Genomic DNA, 16,379 nt, shown 5'->3' on the forward strand with positions numbered 1-16,379 from the left:
CCTATATAATACCAAACTGGCATAATATAGCCAATCTACTGTCCACCTGTCTGACTTGCATCCATCTCATCTGCAAGCCCCAGTGATTCCTCTACTGTGGAAAGTCATTAGCAGTGTTGCAGGAACAAGTGGGAATTGGAACAGGAAATCAACAATCGCAGTGCCAGACCTGAGGAGCAGCCTCCAACAGTTGTGCTGTGCACTTGCAAAAAAGAGAAACTTATTTTCTTATTGGTGGTATGTCTTAGGTACTTCTGAGTATCTACAGTGGTGCCCCGCAAGACGAATGCCTCGCAAGACGGAAAACCCGCTAGACGAAAGGGTTTTCCGTTTTGGAGGTGCTTCGCAAAACGAATTTCCTATGGGCTTGCTTCGCAAGACGAAAATGTCTTGTGAGTTCCTGTGGGTTTTTTCCCCTCCCCCCCCCTTTCTAAGCCGCTTATCTGCTTATCCGCTTATCCGCTAAGCCGCTAATAGCGCTAATCCGCTAAGCCGTCAATGGGCTTGCTTCGCAAGACGAAAAAACCGCTAGACAAAGAGACTCGCGGAACGGATTAATTTCGTCTTGTGAGGCACCACTGTACTCTGCATGGCCTTTGTTTTCTGCTTATATAAGAAAATGTGTGTTTTGGGGGGGTTGGGGTTACTTATAATTGAATTCACTGAGGGTGCTAAACACACTCACAAAGGTCAGTGAATGAAAATTCCATCACTGCTGTCATCAGCATAAAGTGCAATTTTGAGCTCTTCATTGCCATACTTGATACTAAGGTATATGTGGTTATTATTTCATATGAGATTAGCTAAGAATTCCAGAAAGAGTGCAAACAGCAGTGGACATAGCAGTCGGCCTTGCCAAGTACCTCGTTCTAAGTTAGCGTTATCACTGTTTTACAACCTCATGTTCCTTTAGCTTAATTAGATGAACTTTTGCCTAAAACAAAAGGAGTGAACTGTCATTTCCAAATCTTTTGAAAAAAGGTCACCCCAGAAGCATAGCAGATTTGGTGAAAGTGGTCAAAGGGTGAACACTGAACACTTTTTAACACGTAATTTATAGACTACCTATCAGTGCAAGACTCCAGGTGGGGTATTCAATTTAAGAACAATAAATACAACAAAAATTCCACATAAAAACATTGAAAGCATAGACAGCAGTAAAATTCAATAGTGCTATAAAGACAGTACTGACACTTACTTTACAACATACTAAAAGGCCTGGGCAGATTTTTAAAAAAAATCATCACAGACATCAAAGATGGTATTAGATGAGCTTCCCTAGGGACAGCATTGCAAATAGAAGTCACCACAACAAAACATATCCTCCCCGCCAGTCATCATCCACCTAACTTTAGATGGCAGGAAGTTTTTGCTAATGAACAAAATATTAAGCCAAGCTCATGTCAAAAAAGGCAGCCCTTCAAGTAGTGAGACCTCAAGCCATTTAAGGGTTTATGGGTAATAGTATGAACTTTTAAATAATGGGACCAGTTACCAGCACAGCTATTTAAGCATCAGCACAGTATGTTCCTCAAACTCAGTTCCAGTTAGCCTTGCATAATTGCATTGTGATAGTTCAGTGAAGAGGTTACAAGAAAGGATCACAACTGATGCACCAAGCAAAATTGGTGTACCACAGATGCCATTGGCATCTCCAGTTAAAACAGTGGATCTACTGGTACCCTAAGTAGTAAACCTGCTCTTTTACAGCAAGGGTACTCAAATGCAATTCTTGATTTCTGTTTGAATCTAAAGCCACAGCTATGACAGAAGCAAAGCCCTTTTAGGGTGCTTTGATCCCCTGCATCATAGGCTCAGGTTCTGTATGTGTGTAAATAAACCATATATCATAATAACACAGACCCTGGAATCTCATACTGCTCATAAATTGGAGTAGTATACAACAATACAGTTTAAAATCCTACTGTATCTAACATAGGACATTACAACTGCTATAACATGCAGGGAAAAACCTTCAGCTATTCTTCAAGTGATCCGTGGGGGAAATAGTTTGGGACCACTCTTTTAGAGGAAGTGCAACACTATCCAAACAGCTTGAACACCACCTTGCTGGTTGACTTTTCGTTCCAAACATTCAATACTTTCCGTGTATCACTCGGGTGTGATAAAGAGAACAGAGATGATGTCATACTGTACAGATGGTACAGATGACCTCATTCAGTGGTTGAATTTAGATGTTAAATAGTGTGGGGGGCAGGGAGGGGGGACAACATTAATATAATGAAGTCAAGCAGTTGCCTCCCACTTGCAGTCCATCTACTGAAATCATCCAAGCAGGAGCAAAACTTCTGAAGGGAACCACCACCACTTGTTGCCTCCCAATTCCCAATCTGGTCAGCCTGTATAAGCCACCATTATCAGTGGTATCAAAAGCAGGACAGAGGTTCAGGAGAATCAGCAGGTCACACACCTCCTAGTGAACTATCTGTGTCAAAGCCAGACCAAAAAAGAATTAAGAAAATCAGTTTCATTGAAGAGTGGGTGCAACTTGCACAGCAACCACCAATAACCTTCCTCAATTAAAAGGCATTTATCAGAAGGGAGACCCTGAAGAGCCTTTAAGGAGCCTTCAGGACATGGGAGAGTCTCACATAAGGGCAGAGGGGTCAGGATATGGAGTATACAGAGTGGGGAAGAGGTGTCACCTCGATTAAAAACAAAACAAAAAACAAAATGCACCAGTGAACCCAAGGCAGACCAAATACACGAAAGCTGGCAGTTGCAGTTTTGGAGAATCCGCTACTTTTTTCAGCCTGATGCACACAGTTCTGCGTGAAGTGGAAAGCGGCACACCCCACCACGCCTGCAGAAATCTGCCCCACAGAGGGCCACCACGGGCTTGGCTTGGTGCACATTTCTAAAGACGCATCCCTAAAGCGCTGCAAGGCGCATCTGTCGGTGCTGAGCAGCACTGAGGGTGGCGACAGGAGTTCATGGGGGGGGGGTCTGAAAGGAGGACCCGCGAGCCAAACCTGCCTTCCCGCCTCTCGCTCTCTCACCGTGCAGGCTTTGCTGACACCGCTCCAGAGACTCCGCCAAGCCCGACTCCCCTCCGGCCTCCCTCATGGAGGGAGAGTAACTCGGCGAGCTTCCCCAGTCGGGTCTCGGGCTACACGCCGCCGCTCTTTCCGTGGCTCCGACAGACTCCTGCATTGGGAGGCGTGTGAGGGAAACCTTTTTCTAGGCTTTCCCCGGTGGCTCTTGGTCGCTGTAGTCCAGCCTTGCTCCTACTACCGCTCAACAGTATGGGAAAGCAGAACGCGGAGGGACTACAACTCCCAGGAAGGGGAGCGGCGCGCTTCCGACGCCTCTCACGAGGAAGCTCGTTGCTAGACAACCAAGCAACGGTTTTTTTCTAGGACCCGCTTGGTGACGGAGGAGGAGGGCGAGGAGGCGCTGCCCAGGCCGGCCACGAAGCTGGCGACAGGCGGCAACGACATCCCCCCTGAGGCAGACGGGAAGCCCCGCCGCCTCGCGCGGCGTTAAAGAAGCAGAAAGCGTTCCAGGCCCCCCTGCCCGGCATGCAACGCGCCATTACTATGGCGTTACGCCCACAAGGCTTCGCCGCAGGTGCTTCTGGGAGTTGTAGTTGTTTCGCACCACAACAACGTAGAACAATACGTCTGCGGTACCACAATAGGTGCGTTCATACTCGTTTGAGGTCGTGCGCACAATACTTCCTCCCCCCTCAACCCAACTGCGCGCTCGGGCGCGTTTTTTACTCTTCGCTCACGCCCACCGCAGAAGCAAGGCGTGTGCAGCGATCGCACAGGGCAAAATATAATGTTTCTCGTCTCATTAACGTATCCTCCAAACTCTACATTTCTATTTCACAATGGAGATGATGATGATGATTATTATTATTATTATCACCTCTGCTCCCCATTGTCTGGAACAGGACGCCTGCGCAGTGCGAGCCTGCTCGCTCGGGAGTGCGCATGCGCAGTGGTTCCGTTCTGGGGCGCTGCAAATCCATTCTTTTCATTTCCCCTCCCCCCCTCCCCTCTCTCTCTCTCTCTCTCTCTCTCTCTCTCTCTCTCTCTCTCTCCCCGCGCTGGCGAGCTGAGGCGGCGCCTGCGCAATAGCTTCCCCCTGTTCCGCGCCGTTAGCCGCTATATGCTGGGAATAACGTTCGAGCGGTTGCTTACACAGCCAGAGCGGCACAGAGAGGCGGGGAGTCCGCGAGCGCCCTTCCTCCCCTCCTCCTCCTCCTCCCTCCGCGTCCTCCTCTCTGTGGAGAAGATGGTGGGCCTGTGAGCCAGCGCTTTTGCCTTTCCCAAGCGGGGTGAGTGATGCTGCGAGCGGGGGGACCCCTCCGCCCGAGCGCCGCGGCGCCTTCCCTTCCCCCGGCCGGGGATGGAGCCCTAAATGCGGCGCCTTGTATGCCTCCCGCTCCGCCTGCTGCCCTCGCCCTCCTCCTCCAGGGGAGGCGGGTGCCTCGCGTGCCCCTCGATGACACTGGCTCTTTTCCGAGCCCTTCTTCCAATGCTTTCTGCTATTCCTGCCCGCTGAGCATTGTCCCTCTGGGACTCCACAGAGGAGGCTGCGGCTCTTGCACGGAGGCGAGGGGTGGGGGTTGCAATGGCCCAGATTGGATACAGATGGAGCTACTAAAACCACCGTTTCCTCTTTCCTCCCCTTCCTCCTGCAAGATAACAAACCTTCCCCCCGGGCGCTCTCTCCAGTGGGGTGGAGGCTTCGAGCCCGTTCTCCTCTCGTCAGCTCGCATACGCTTCTGCGTGGAAAACATGTCTAGAAGGGGCGTGAGTGCAGCTTCTTTGCTTTGTGCCTTTTCTTCTGGGATCGGTTTCCTTCTTTCTCTCTCTCCCCCCTCCCTCCCTTTCCACTGTGGATTCTCATCTGTCCATTTGCTTCCGATTCGTTTAGGAAACGACAACAACGACAAAAACCATCTGGCTGATAAATAGAAAAGGCGTGTGTGCGCAATAGTAGTAGTAGTAATACTAATACTAATAATTATTATTATTAGTAATAATAATAATAATTTGAAGCTTCTGTTTTTCAGCCTGGCATGCAGCTCTGATTGTAAGCAGCCTTTATCTAAAACGAGGCATGGATTTACATTTCTATGCACATTTTCTCCCCCCTCCCTTCTGCTGATGTTCCTTCTGATAATTGTTTTGTGAATTCGTTTCCGTTGTGGTCTTCTGTGTATGAAAAGGATCCCTAGGGAAATGCATATGGCTTCTCGAAAACTACACAGACCGGAAAGTAACGGCCTTTTGTGGAAGGCATCATTGCAAGTCATTCATTTTGTGCACGAGTGAGATATGTGTAGTCATAGCAGCTTTCTTGGAAGTGAAATGGATTGGTTACAAAGGCAATAAAAATCTTAGCCTGGTTTTCAAATATTCAGTTTTTTGTGAAAGAGGAAGCTGACTGGACTGAAAACCATATGACAGCTCTACAGATGAGCCTTCTTTTGTGATCTCATCCACTCATTGCTTGGAGCCTGATGCTAGAAATGGGGGAAGGGAAGAGGAGTGTTTCTGCTCAAAATTGTGTTCTGGTGCATTTATGATTCACTTAATCTAGTTAGTCTCCAGGATCAGGCATGATGTTGCTTCAGCATCTGATCAGGAAATTGTTAAATACATTAAAAATGGGCTGTAACTGTTCAGAATATGATACTTGCATGCAGTCATTGCATTGTAAATAAGTTGCTGTTTGAGCTACTTGTCAGCTTTTAAACAAATTTTAAGCAAGTGCTTCCAACAATATTTTGTATAACCAAAGCAAGTACAATATGCTGATAAAAACAAAACAGAACTTCAGAGCAACCAGACAATGTGTTATCTAAAATGGAATCCCTTGGATTCTGTTGTTTTCACATTCATTAAGTGCAAAAGATAATCTTAATAAAATATTTATTTGAAGCAATGCACTCAAGTTCCTAAACTATGACTAGGATTGTGCTGATCTGGTGTATCACATTGGTACTACTCTGCACTTGAAAAGGGTATTCTAGGGCAATGAATTATATTTAACATAAGATTATTTATATACATCTGTTAAACAACTTGGTTGTTGTTTTGGACACTCTGGCCAGACTGGTGTGTGTGGTCCAGCAACAAAATTCAACAGTGGTTGAATAATTTGTACCATGGGTGCTGATAGAATAGCAGCTGCTTCACTTTCTCACTAGTAGTCTCTTACTTTAGAATACTTCATCTTCATGGAACTTTAAAAGGTCTCATAGTTCATAAAGTCTCCTGTTTTTTGAGGGGTAGAGAGAATGTCTGTAAATATAGTGTAATTAGCATTAATATTTGTTTTCGCTAAATGATTTTGAAGCTCTTGTTCTGTTTTGAGATCTGGAGCTCCCTAATTTCCTACAATGTGCACAAACAATGTTGTCATTTTCTTTCCTCCCTTTCCTTTACACTTTATATATTAACCTTATCACCTTGTCTCTGCTGTACTTCTTTTATTTAAATGCCTGTGTGACTTTACATATTCCCATTTTTGTCTCGAGAGAATGGTAGAGAGCAGCTCCACACTAAAAGGGCTGATATCTGTATCCCTTTTTTAAATTCTACCTTCATGACTATCACAACTATTACAGTGGTACCTCGGGTTACATACACTTCAGGTTACAGACTCCGCTAACCCAAAAATAGTGCTTCAGGTTAAGAACTTTGCTTCAGGATGAGAACAGAAATCGTGCTCTGGTGGCGCGGCGACAGCAGGAGGCCCCATTAGCTAAAGTGGTGCTTCAGGTTAAGAATAGTTTCAGGTTAAGTACGGACCTCCGGAACGAATTAAGTACTTAACCCGAGGTACCACTGTACTATTCTTAATATACGTTTGTGGTAAATAGCATTTTATACTTGTAAGTAGGTTCTGATTGGCTCAAATCAAGGCCCAGAGCTTGAGTATTAATGTGTTTTGAGTGACAGATCTTACATTTGCCTTTCAATGAACAAGTACATAAAACTAAGAATCCGTACTGCGTATTAGTAATTTAGACTATACCCAAAGGTTTGTTTGCAGTGTTGATGATGAAGCCTCTGTTGAAGCTTTCCTAATGTCATAGAGGGGTGAGGTGGTTAGAAAATATGTTTGCCAGTAACTGAGTTGCTCAAACCTTGGAGGGTCATAGAAAGCAAAAGAGGCTTGCAAAGGCAGGGAATTCCACAGGCAGGGTACTACAGCTGAGAAATCGCCCACCCTTAGACTTTACCCATTGGCAGAACCTAAGATCACCCTCAGATAGCAAGACTGGCAAATGCCAGGAAAGACAAAACTCTTCTGACAAGTATTTGTCCTCCAAGCCATTTAGGGTTTTAAAAGTAAATCACAGCACCTTATATGTGACTCAAAAATGAATGGGTGGCATGCAGATCACAGATTATAGGTGTAATATATGACTCTAAAAGGCATGAGTTTACCAGGGCATGAATCCCTGTGGCAAGACTTTCCCGGTCCAAGAATCATTGTTGTTGGAGGTCCATCTGGCCCCTTGAGCGCCCAGTGACAAAGATGGATCCAGAAATACTCCCAGACTATGCAGATGTTTCAAGGGGAGTGCATTCTCATCCAGAACAGCCAGTCTACCAATCAGAGGAACTTGTCAGCTCCTCACCAACAGAACCTCTGCCTTATTTGCATCCAGCTTCACTTTATTGGTCCTCATCTAGCCCATTATCATCCCCAAAGAGTGGTTTTAGTAAGATACAGGATGGTGTCTCTTGGACCCTGGACCCTGGTGATTTTCTAGTCTCTCAGTCCTATAAGAAGCCTACAGTTATAAATATAATACATTAATTAGAAGTCAGATCCCCACATGGTTCTCTCACTGTTAACATGGTGTTTAATAGATAGCTATGATTCATGATTCACTTTTATGTTTATTGTTTGATATAAGGTAAAGGTAAAGGTACCCCTGCCCGTACGGGCCAGTCTTGACAGACTCTGGGGTTGTGCGCCCATCTCACTCAAGAGGCCGGGGGCCAGCGCTGTCCGGAGACACTTCCGGGTCACGTGGCCAGCGTGACAAAGCTGCATCTGGCGAGCCAGCGCAGCACACGGAAACGCCGTTTACCTTCCCGACAGTAAGCGGTCCCTATTTATCTACTTGCACCCAGGGGTGCTTTCGAACTGCTAGGTTGGCAGGCGCTGGGACCGAGCAACGGGAGCGCACCCCGCCGCAGGGATTCGAACCGCCGACCTTTCGATCGGCAAGCCCTAGGCGCTGAGGCTTTTACCCACAGCGCCACCTGCATCCCCATTGTTTGATATATATGTGTATTAAATACTAATTCCCTTTTAAACTTCTCTTTTTAAAAAGAAAATACTGGAGGAATTCAGTGTTGTTCTAACGTTCTCATTCCGTCAGGACAAGCATTTTGGCTTGCCTGACAGACCAATTCCACCCCCCCCACCCGTGTGTTGTTCCATGAGTTCTCAAGATCCCACTTGAGCCAATTTCAGGGAGCGAGGAAGGTGGATGATTTCCGCTGATGGGACTCATTAGTTGAATCCCACCCACTGAAAATAATTGAAATATTAAAGTCTTTTTAAAACAAGCAAACCCCCCACCCTGCTTACTACAATCCTGTAAGGTATACATACTACTGACATTAGTATAGTACAATCTGATTTTGAGTGTTATTCTTAAGATTTCCATATTCAAAGGTATTTTGCCACTGAATACCAGATGCTGAGAAACAAGAATCGGGGAGTGGCTGTTGTTTCATGCATTTCTTCTGTATTTCATGGAGCATCTGCTTGGCCTCTGTGGAAAACATGATACTGCAGTTTATGGGTCTTTTGGTTTGATCCAGAAGGCTTGCTGTTATGCTCACCCCTACCCAGTGAATTCATAGTTGAGCTGAAATTTGAGCTGGGACTTCCCAGGTCATAGCTCATGCTTGCAATCACTGTGCTATATTAGCTCTTCATAAATGTTACCAGCACTCTTATCAAGACTCCAACAAAATTAGAGAGCTTGAAGAAATCAAATCAAAATTATTCCAGACCTGCATGTCAAAAACAGCCTCAGAAGAAGAATTTCTCCTGCTGAAACACATCTGCCTAGGCAGTTGTTTCCAGGGTTTTATTATTATTATTCGGTCAGATATTATAGCAAGGCATAATTTGTGATAAACAAATGGTAATGGTCATTGCTTTGCCTCTTGAGATCACTATAGCTAGAGATGGGAATGCTGAACAGACAAGCAGCTCTTAATTCCATGGTTTGGAGTTACTTGTTTTATTTTATTTCAACAATTTATATACCAACACCCTAAGTCTCTAAGTGATGTACAGTAATGTTACAGATTATATGATAAAGATAAAATCAATTAAAATTAACCATGAAATCAGAAAAAAATGCTTAAAGTGCCTGTTGAAATCTTCACCAAGGACTGAAAGTTCAAATGAGTGGTGTCTCATCTGATTTTAGCTGGGAGGGAAATGGTCCCATATCACTGAGCACACAGCTCCTGGTGAGCATGAGCCATAGAGGACCACCAACAGTGACTCACACAAAGACCACAGTGATCGGCCTGGAATATAAGGGAGCAGGTGATCACATCATGGTTTCCCTTTTTTTACTATAGTTTTATGCAACACCCACCAATGAACAATCTCCGGGTAATGCACTGTTTGTAAAGTGGGACCTTTTTGTATTACAATTTTGGCAGTGTAGTTTTCAATCCCTTTCTTAACGATCCCTAACACAGAATTCTCCCTTACCATATTTTACATTTTCTTCATGTTACACATTTTGTCTTACTGTGAATGTACCTATTACTGTGGTTTTGCATATGTTGTATACAATAAAGAGTGTAATAGCTGGAAATATATATCCAAGCTTTACCATATCTTCTCTTTCCAGTCTTTGCAATATCATACCCTTTGGATAATGAGAGAAGTTTATTATAGCTTGAATTTGAGCAGAAAGAATTCACTGCCAGAATTAGCTAAACCTCTGTGTGTGTGTGTATGTGTCCATGTCCATATATGTGTGTGACAACTGTCGCTTTTTGGGAATCCAAACAATGAGTGGTTGTACTACCTGCTTAATAGATTACTTACTTCAACTTTGCTGGTTATATATCTCTCAACAAACAAAACAAGACACCATCAGTCTTTAGCCTGCTCTCATTACAAAGAAATAGACCCTAAAAAGAGGCCACTCCCTGAAACCTGCCACTTAGGAAGCCAGTTATGAGCTATTTTTCATAAAAATGCTGATATTACACAATATATTCTCTTTCAAAGCTGTTGCCTTCATGTTCTCATCTACCATGTTCAGGGAAGTTTTTAATATTTAACACTGTATTGTTTTTAATACTTGATTGGGAGCCGCCCAGAGTGGCTGGGGAGACTCAGCCAGATGGGTGGGGTATAAATAATAAATTATTATTATTATTATTATTATTATTATTATTACCCACGTCACACTATTTATCTTCTAGGAGTATATATCATTTACATTTCTCCCTCAGTAGTTATCAAGTAGTTGATAAATATTCCCTGTCATAACAGTTGCACAATCTGTGATTCAGGTCTTGTGCACAAGTGATGGCCTTCTTAGGATGGTTTTATGATTGCATTCAACATGCTTTCAATTATTTTCATCTTCTATAGCTGTGTTACATTAATGGGCCATTCATTGCCGACTTAACAACTTTCGATATAACCTTATCCGTTCTTTCCAATAAACTGCTACATATATTGATTTTGCAGTGTGATCAATTCAGGCTTATAGTCAAGCTGCCAAAATAACTTCATTCAGTGTAGGAACTGTCTTTCAGTAGGAACTGTCTCCTACTAGGAAGAATGATTACCTTTGGGCAAATATATTTGTAAAAATATTTCTGAAATTTTTTGTATTAGCCAAAAAATTGATTATACAGTTTGAAGAGAGAACTTGAGGCACAGATAATGCCTTCTGTTAAATGTATTCTTCATTGTTGGTGGCTATTTTGCAACCGAATGGTATCATTTGGTTAAATACTAGAAAATAGTGTTATGGCATCCTGCAAATTAACCATTTAAAGAGTAGATATAAGGAAAACCATGATGTGAGTGCCACAGCTGTGTTTGCAATTATTTTGATATTTTGAAAAAAGCAAATTTAAAATTCTGTTTATAAATGGACATATTGTACTTTCATTCATTAGTGTCGTATTAATATTTTCTTTAAGGTAGTTATAAGGCAAATTTTAAATTCAAGTAAATACATTACCTCATTTAAAATTCAGCAGAAATACCAGAGGTTTATTTCTTAAGTATACTGTTCTATGTGCGTCACTTAGCATGTTTCATTTTACTTATATTTAGTAAACAAACCTAAAAACTTTGCAAGTTTGAAAGTCAGACGTCTAATATCTTATTTGCAGTTGGCATCTGTTCTCTGTTAATGAATTTGTGAAATAGAAAAATTTCCATGTGAAAAGAAAGTACTGGGATTTATTTATTTATTACCTGCCCTTCACTCTAAGGTCCCAGGATGGGTTACAGCATTCAAAATAATATTAAAAACAGCTTGAGAAATTTTCTGTCCCATATCACTGGTGGGACTGATTTTTAATTTTGTTTCACATCATTTTTAATATATTTGAGGACCTCCAAAAAACACACCATTCCTATGTGGTCAGAAATGCTTTCAGATAAATATCAGAATTTAGGGTCCTGGTTCCAGAAACAGCCACTGTTAAGGGAAAGTTCTGGGATGTTGGCAAAGAGGGTCTTTTGTTTGTAAAGAAGAAGGGAGGGGGGGCATCAGCAGTTAAACATAGTTTCTGCTTTTGAGTTGATGTAATTGTGGTCTGGACTTCCTTTCTAATTCTGGTGGTCTTGTGTGGGGGACAATAAAGAAGTTTTGTGTCTCTTGCTCAAATCAGACTGTAAAATAGTTGCTTAAGCTTCTGCTTAATGGTCTGACCCTTTAAGCTTCAGTACCTTCTTCAATTAGTTTATTATGAATACTAGCTAGAAGGCTTATTGGTAGGCGTAAAGGAAACCTATTTATTAATCATATCCCATGCTTTGTAGGTGAAGCAATGACCAGAACATAGAAAAAAAGCGCTGTCTTTTGCTCAACCCAACAGACTACAACATCTATAATACAATGATATATCACTTGGTAAAACACCTTCCTCACATTTTTTTTTAATTCAGGTGTTCAAATTTGAGATTAGATCAGCTTTGAAATCTGAGTAATATTCTCCAAAATTGGGGTGTCTTGGCTGATTTCTGATCTTTGAGAATTTGATCTTAGACACACACACATTGAACAGTCACAGATTATTTGCAAGCCTCACAGATATTTGGCCAGGTGAAGCATTTTGGGAAAATAAACTGTGCTTGCAAAAGAAAACTGCTGGTGGTGGAGGAGTTAACCCCACAGTAGATTTATTGGGGAGCAGGGCTGCAGTGCTCAGCACTTCCTTGAGGTGAGTATTACAAGCTCTTGAAGCTTGTATCTGGGCCAAAGCCAAGAAAACATGACATGGGGTATCAGATGTGTCTGGTTCAGTTAAGCATTGGGGTTCTACACCTACAACGTGAGAAGGGTTTTGACGCCTGATTATCCTGTTCTTCTTGGTCTTGGGGCCTTCAGAGAAAGAAGTAAAGAATACCAATCATAGTTGGGATAAGGTAAGGTAAATCAGGACCCTGGGCAGCTCCCAGTGGGCCCTGCTGGCTGTTCTTGAGAAGGTGTCTGAACAAAGGCTTGGAATCATCTGAAGCCTTGATAAGACTAGCAGATCTTCCTGTGGTTCTGCCTCCCCTGTGAGAGCTGTTTGCAATTTCTTAAGCGCCCATATTCTATTCTTCAGTTACACACTCATGCATTAATGTGGAGCAGGAGTGGGTGACGCTTCAGGAGAAGAATTGTTAGGACTTCAAGGGTTATGTAAGAGCCACATCTTCAGACCAAGGCAGTGTAGAAGTAGGTGGTGGCTGGTGCATCATCTCAATTATTCAATTATAGATGGTTTGTCCATACTGTCCAGGGTACTTGGTGTGGGAATTTAAAAAACCCAAATAAATCTGTGTCAGGTGGCTTGAGGCCAATGCATATCAGATAAACTGGAAGGGAAATGAAAGAAAAGAACCTCAAAATAAATTCAAAAACACTGTTCCTATATTACTGAGGAATATTAGTGGATACATGCATTTGGTGCAAAAGAAATTAAGTTATGAAAATCCCTGTATATTTGTTTAATTTTATAGAAGAAACATAATCTAGTCCTGTCAATGAGAGATCAGGTGGAAATGTACCTTGGGCAATTGGAAGAAAGCTTATTATGCCATTGCATGGCACAACGTGCATGCAGTAATCTGATTGCCTTTAGATGCAGTAGCATATAAGTGGATGAAAAGAATTAAAGACATAATCTTGACCTTACGAACTTGAGCAGGGAAATACAGATGTATTACTGATGAAAGTGATATCCATTCTAAGGTGTTTTCAGTATTATTGAGATAAGTATTTCAGGTAAGGTAAATCGGGGAAATTTGAATATACTGTGAACTCATATCAGCCTACAAGGTGAAAAATATTCGTAATGGCAAACTAACAGGGTATGTGAGATTTTGCTGGTGATTAATATTGATACTTTTTTTTATTTAGATAGATATAAATTATTTGGCAAACAAGCTAGTAATAAGTAACAAATCTGTGTAGCATAACTAGAATTTACATAGTTATGAACAGTATTATTTTAAGTTTCCTATCTGCTTGTGCAAGTACCAAATTCTGCTTTGAAGAAGTGATCAGAGATTATCCATGAACTAAAATTAGTTTTCAAATTGAGCATGATCTTTATTTCAAAAAATTGACATCAAGGCCCGAGAGAAGCATGATGAATTTAGGCAGTTATAATAAGTTTGCAAGATCATGCATCCTTACCATTTCTATCTCCCCCTTTCTATGTATACTTGTTTTGGTAATAGTAACACACATGCATACCACAGAACTGAATTAAGGCAGTGCATGAATTAGCAACTAGCTGACCAGGTTGGGTAGTAGGATTAGCTGCAATCCCTTGGCCTTTTGGTCCCTAAATCCCAAATAATGTGTATGCATGTATCAGGTCTAAGTCTTAGGTGCCTCTTCCTTTTATGTTCACTTTCATTTATCTCAAGATGCAGATCTACCAATTAAGGCTTTTAAAAAATCAGGTCTTGAATAATTTAGGCAGAGCTGAGAATGCAATAGGCTTTGAGTTGGTCTTAAGAGATGAAATGGGATACATTTAAATAATTGGTCAATGATGAAGTCTTTGTCATGAGAGCAGTAAACAAAAGGAGATGTCAACTATAATTGAAAAAAACCAGATACTTCAAAACAGATGTCGGGTGTGTTCTCATATGCTCTCGGTGTGTGTTACAATTCAAGAAATGGGCTAGTGTTAAAATTTGCCTTGAGAAGAGTCTTTTTCTGAACTACTTCGTAAAAGAAATATGCATTCTTACTCAGTACTTGCATCAGCTAAATATTGCCTAATATAACAAAAACACATGTTTCTCCCTCACTCCTGCCTTTCTAGATAGTTGTACTGGCATGTGATTCAAATTGGAACAGATCTGCAATTGTGTAAGTTTTGTTGAAGCTAGTCATTACCAGCAAGGGCTGCACACCAGTCAAACTGAAGGGTAGTCAGTTTATGGGTCATTATTAGAAGCAGTCAAATATACCCAGAATACTCTGCGGGTAACAGTTTACCTATTTTTATTTAGATATCGCCATGCTTTTATGTTTGCCCCTGACTGCTGTAGGGCTAGAGACAAGCTGTCTTCTGCCATTTGTTACCTAGGGCATGAGTGAAGACAGCTTGCTTGCTAGCTTTGCTCAGTCATGAGCAAAGGTACTCTCCTGACTATAATTGTAGGTATCTCCAGACAAGAGCATAAGCAATCATCAGTGACTCGGGCCATTGTCTATAATGCATAGAGTGCTGGACTAGGATTATGGAGACCGAGATTCAAATTTTCATATAGCCATAAAGTTGATTAGGTGACATTTAGCTTAGCCTATTTCACATGTTTCAAGGCTAGGTAGAACTTGATCTTTGGTGAGGGACCTAAATGTTGCTTCTGCTGGACCAAATGCTCCAAAGTAATAGGAGCAGCTGCTTGACACTAAGTCATCTGTCTTCAAGGCTTGTGGACTTTTGATCATGTGTATTTGTGTTGGGAGTGGGGTAATTGCTGTTTCTAACCCCCAGCCACAACCAAGGGCATATTCTGTGGCAGTGTTTTCATATTTTAATAATTTCATTGATAATATTTTAGCTCAAATATTGGCAGGCAGAGAAACTGTTCTTTCCAAACTGGGTTACACCCACAGAATATGGAGTTAAAATTCTGAATTATGTGGATTCTATTGGTAGCTTTGCAGCTGTTGCATCATCTGTTTGACACACTTTTGAACAGAATAATTTATGTACAAAGCAGCTAAAGAATGTAATTCCCAAAGCTGTAAAAACAGTGCAACTCCCTTCAAATGAAAACTGCAGTACATGCCAAAATATAACACTTTTTTATTAGGTTAGTACATTCCATTAAAAGTGTGCATGCATTGATGTTAGGTATTTAAATTCAGTGTGATGTCACCTTCATTTTTATGTTACTGTTTCTATCAGGGAACCAAATACAGCTCTTTTAGGAATTTTCAATTTTCTGTAGAGTGACAACAGTGGTCCATCTAGTATTTTCCTTGCAATGTATGTTTGGGCTTGATAATTGGTAATGGACTCGACTCTTCCATTAAAACCTACTTGGCAGAACTGGGAAAAGCTTTTCAGCCCAAGGACAAAAAAGTGGGCAGAACAATGGATATGACACCTACCTTTGTACAGTAGACTACATTTCAGTCACAGGGTTTTATATATAACAGACCTGGCTTGCCAACAGTGGGGTTGCTGCTGGGTGAGGAGGTTGGTGCCGTACATGCATGGTAGTGGAGCCAATCCAGCACTCCTGCACCTATGCCCAAACAGTGTGCACACACATGCCCATCCATGTGTGCTAGAAGCATGTGCTAGAAGAATGAGCACAGTTTCAGGACACATTCCAGCCAGGAAAAATAACTACAAGGCACACCTGGGAGGAGTGTGGAGGAGTGTGTCCTAGGTGTGGTCTGGGGAGGGTTCAAGTGCCTGATAGACAACTGCATTCAGCCCCAGATCCTGAGATTCCCCACCTGTTCTATGGTTCAGTCTTACTGAACAGGTGTGGATTGGACCACAAGTACCACTGTGACCTACTTAATCGTAAATATGCATAGGATTGTGTTCTTGGTTTCTCATTCAACCAGCTTTTATACAGTAGGTTGATAAGAGTTCTTAAAAGACGTTTAAAATATGTATCTGGGT

At 42.1% G+C, this 16,379-nt stretch overlaps 2 protein-coding genes across 13 annotated transcripts in view; one reads left to right on the top strand and one right to left on the bottom strand.

Moving 5' to 3' along the window:
* The window catches only part of SDCCAG8 (SHH signaling and ciliogenesis regulator SDCCAG8), a 94,883-nt gene extending 90,889 nt beyond the window's left edge, over window positions 1–3,994 (bottom strand). Inside the window, exon 1 of one of the 2 annotated variants that reach the window (XM_079969491.1) lies at window positions 3,895–3,994. In XM_079969491.1, the coding sequence (XP_079825617.1) occupies window positions 3,895–3,961 (67 nt within the window). In that variant the 5' untranslated portion in view covers window positions 3,962–3,994. Of the gene's footprint in view, window positions 1–3,020; window positions 3,443–3,894 lie in introns of those variants that run through there. The other variant, XM_079969490.1, reaches the window with a different exon arrangement.
* CEP170 (centrosomal protein 170) overlaps window positions 3,532–16,379 on the top strand; it is a 77,506-nt gene continuing 64,658 nt past the window's right edge. For 6 of the 11 annotated variants that reach the window (XM_079969446.1, XM_079969451.1, XM_079969455.1 and 3 more), the window contains exon 1: window positions 4,116–4,306. The gene's annotated coding sequence lies outside the window, so the exon portion shown is untranslated. Of the gene's footprint in view, window positions 3,662–4,114; window positions 4,307–4,678; window positions 4,785–16,379 lie in introns of those variants that run through there. The other 5 variants (XM_079969452.1, XM_079969453.1, XM_079969449.1 and 2 more) reach the window with 4 other exon arrangements.

Source organism: Podarcis cretensis (genome assembly GCF_951804945.1).
Source record: "Podarcis cretensis genome assembly, chromosome: 3".
Classification (NCBI taxonomy): Eukaryota; Metazoa; Chordata; class Lepidosauria; order Squamata; family Lacertidae; genus Podarcis; species Podarcis cretensis.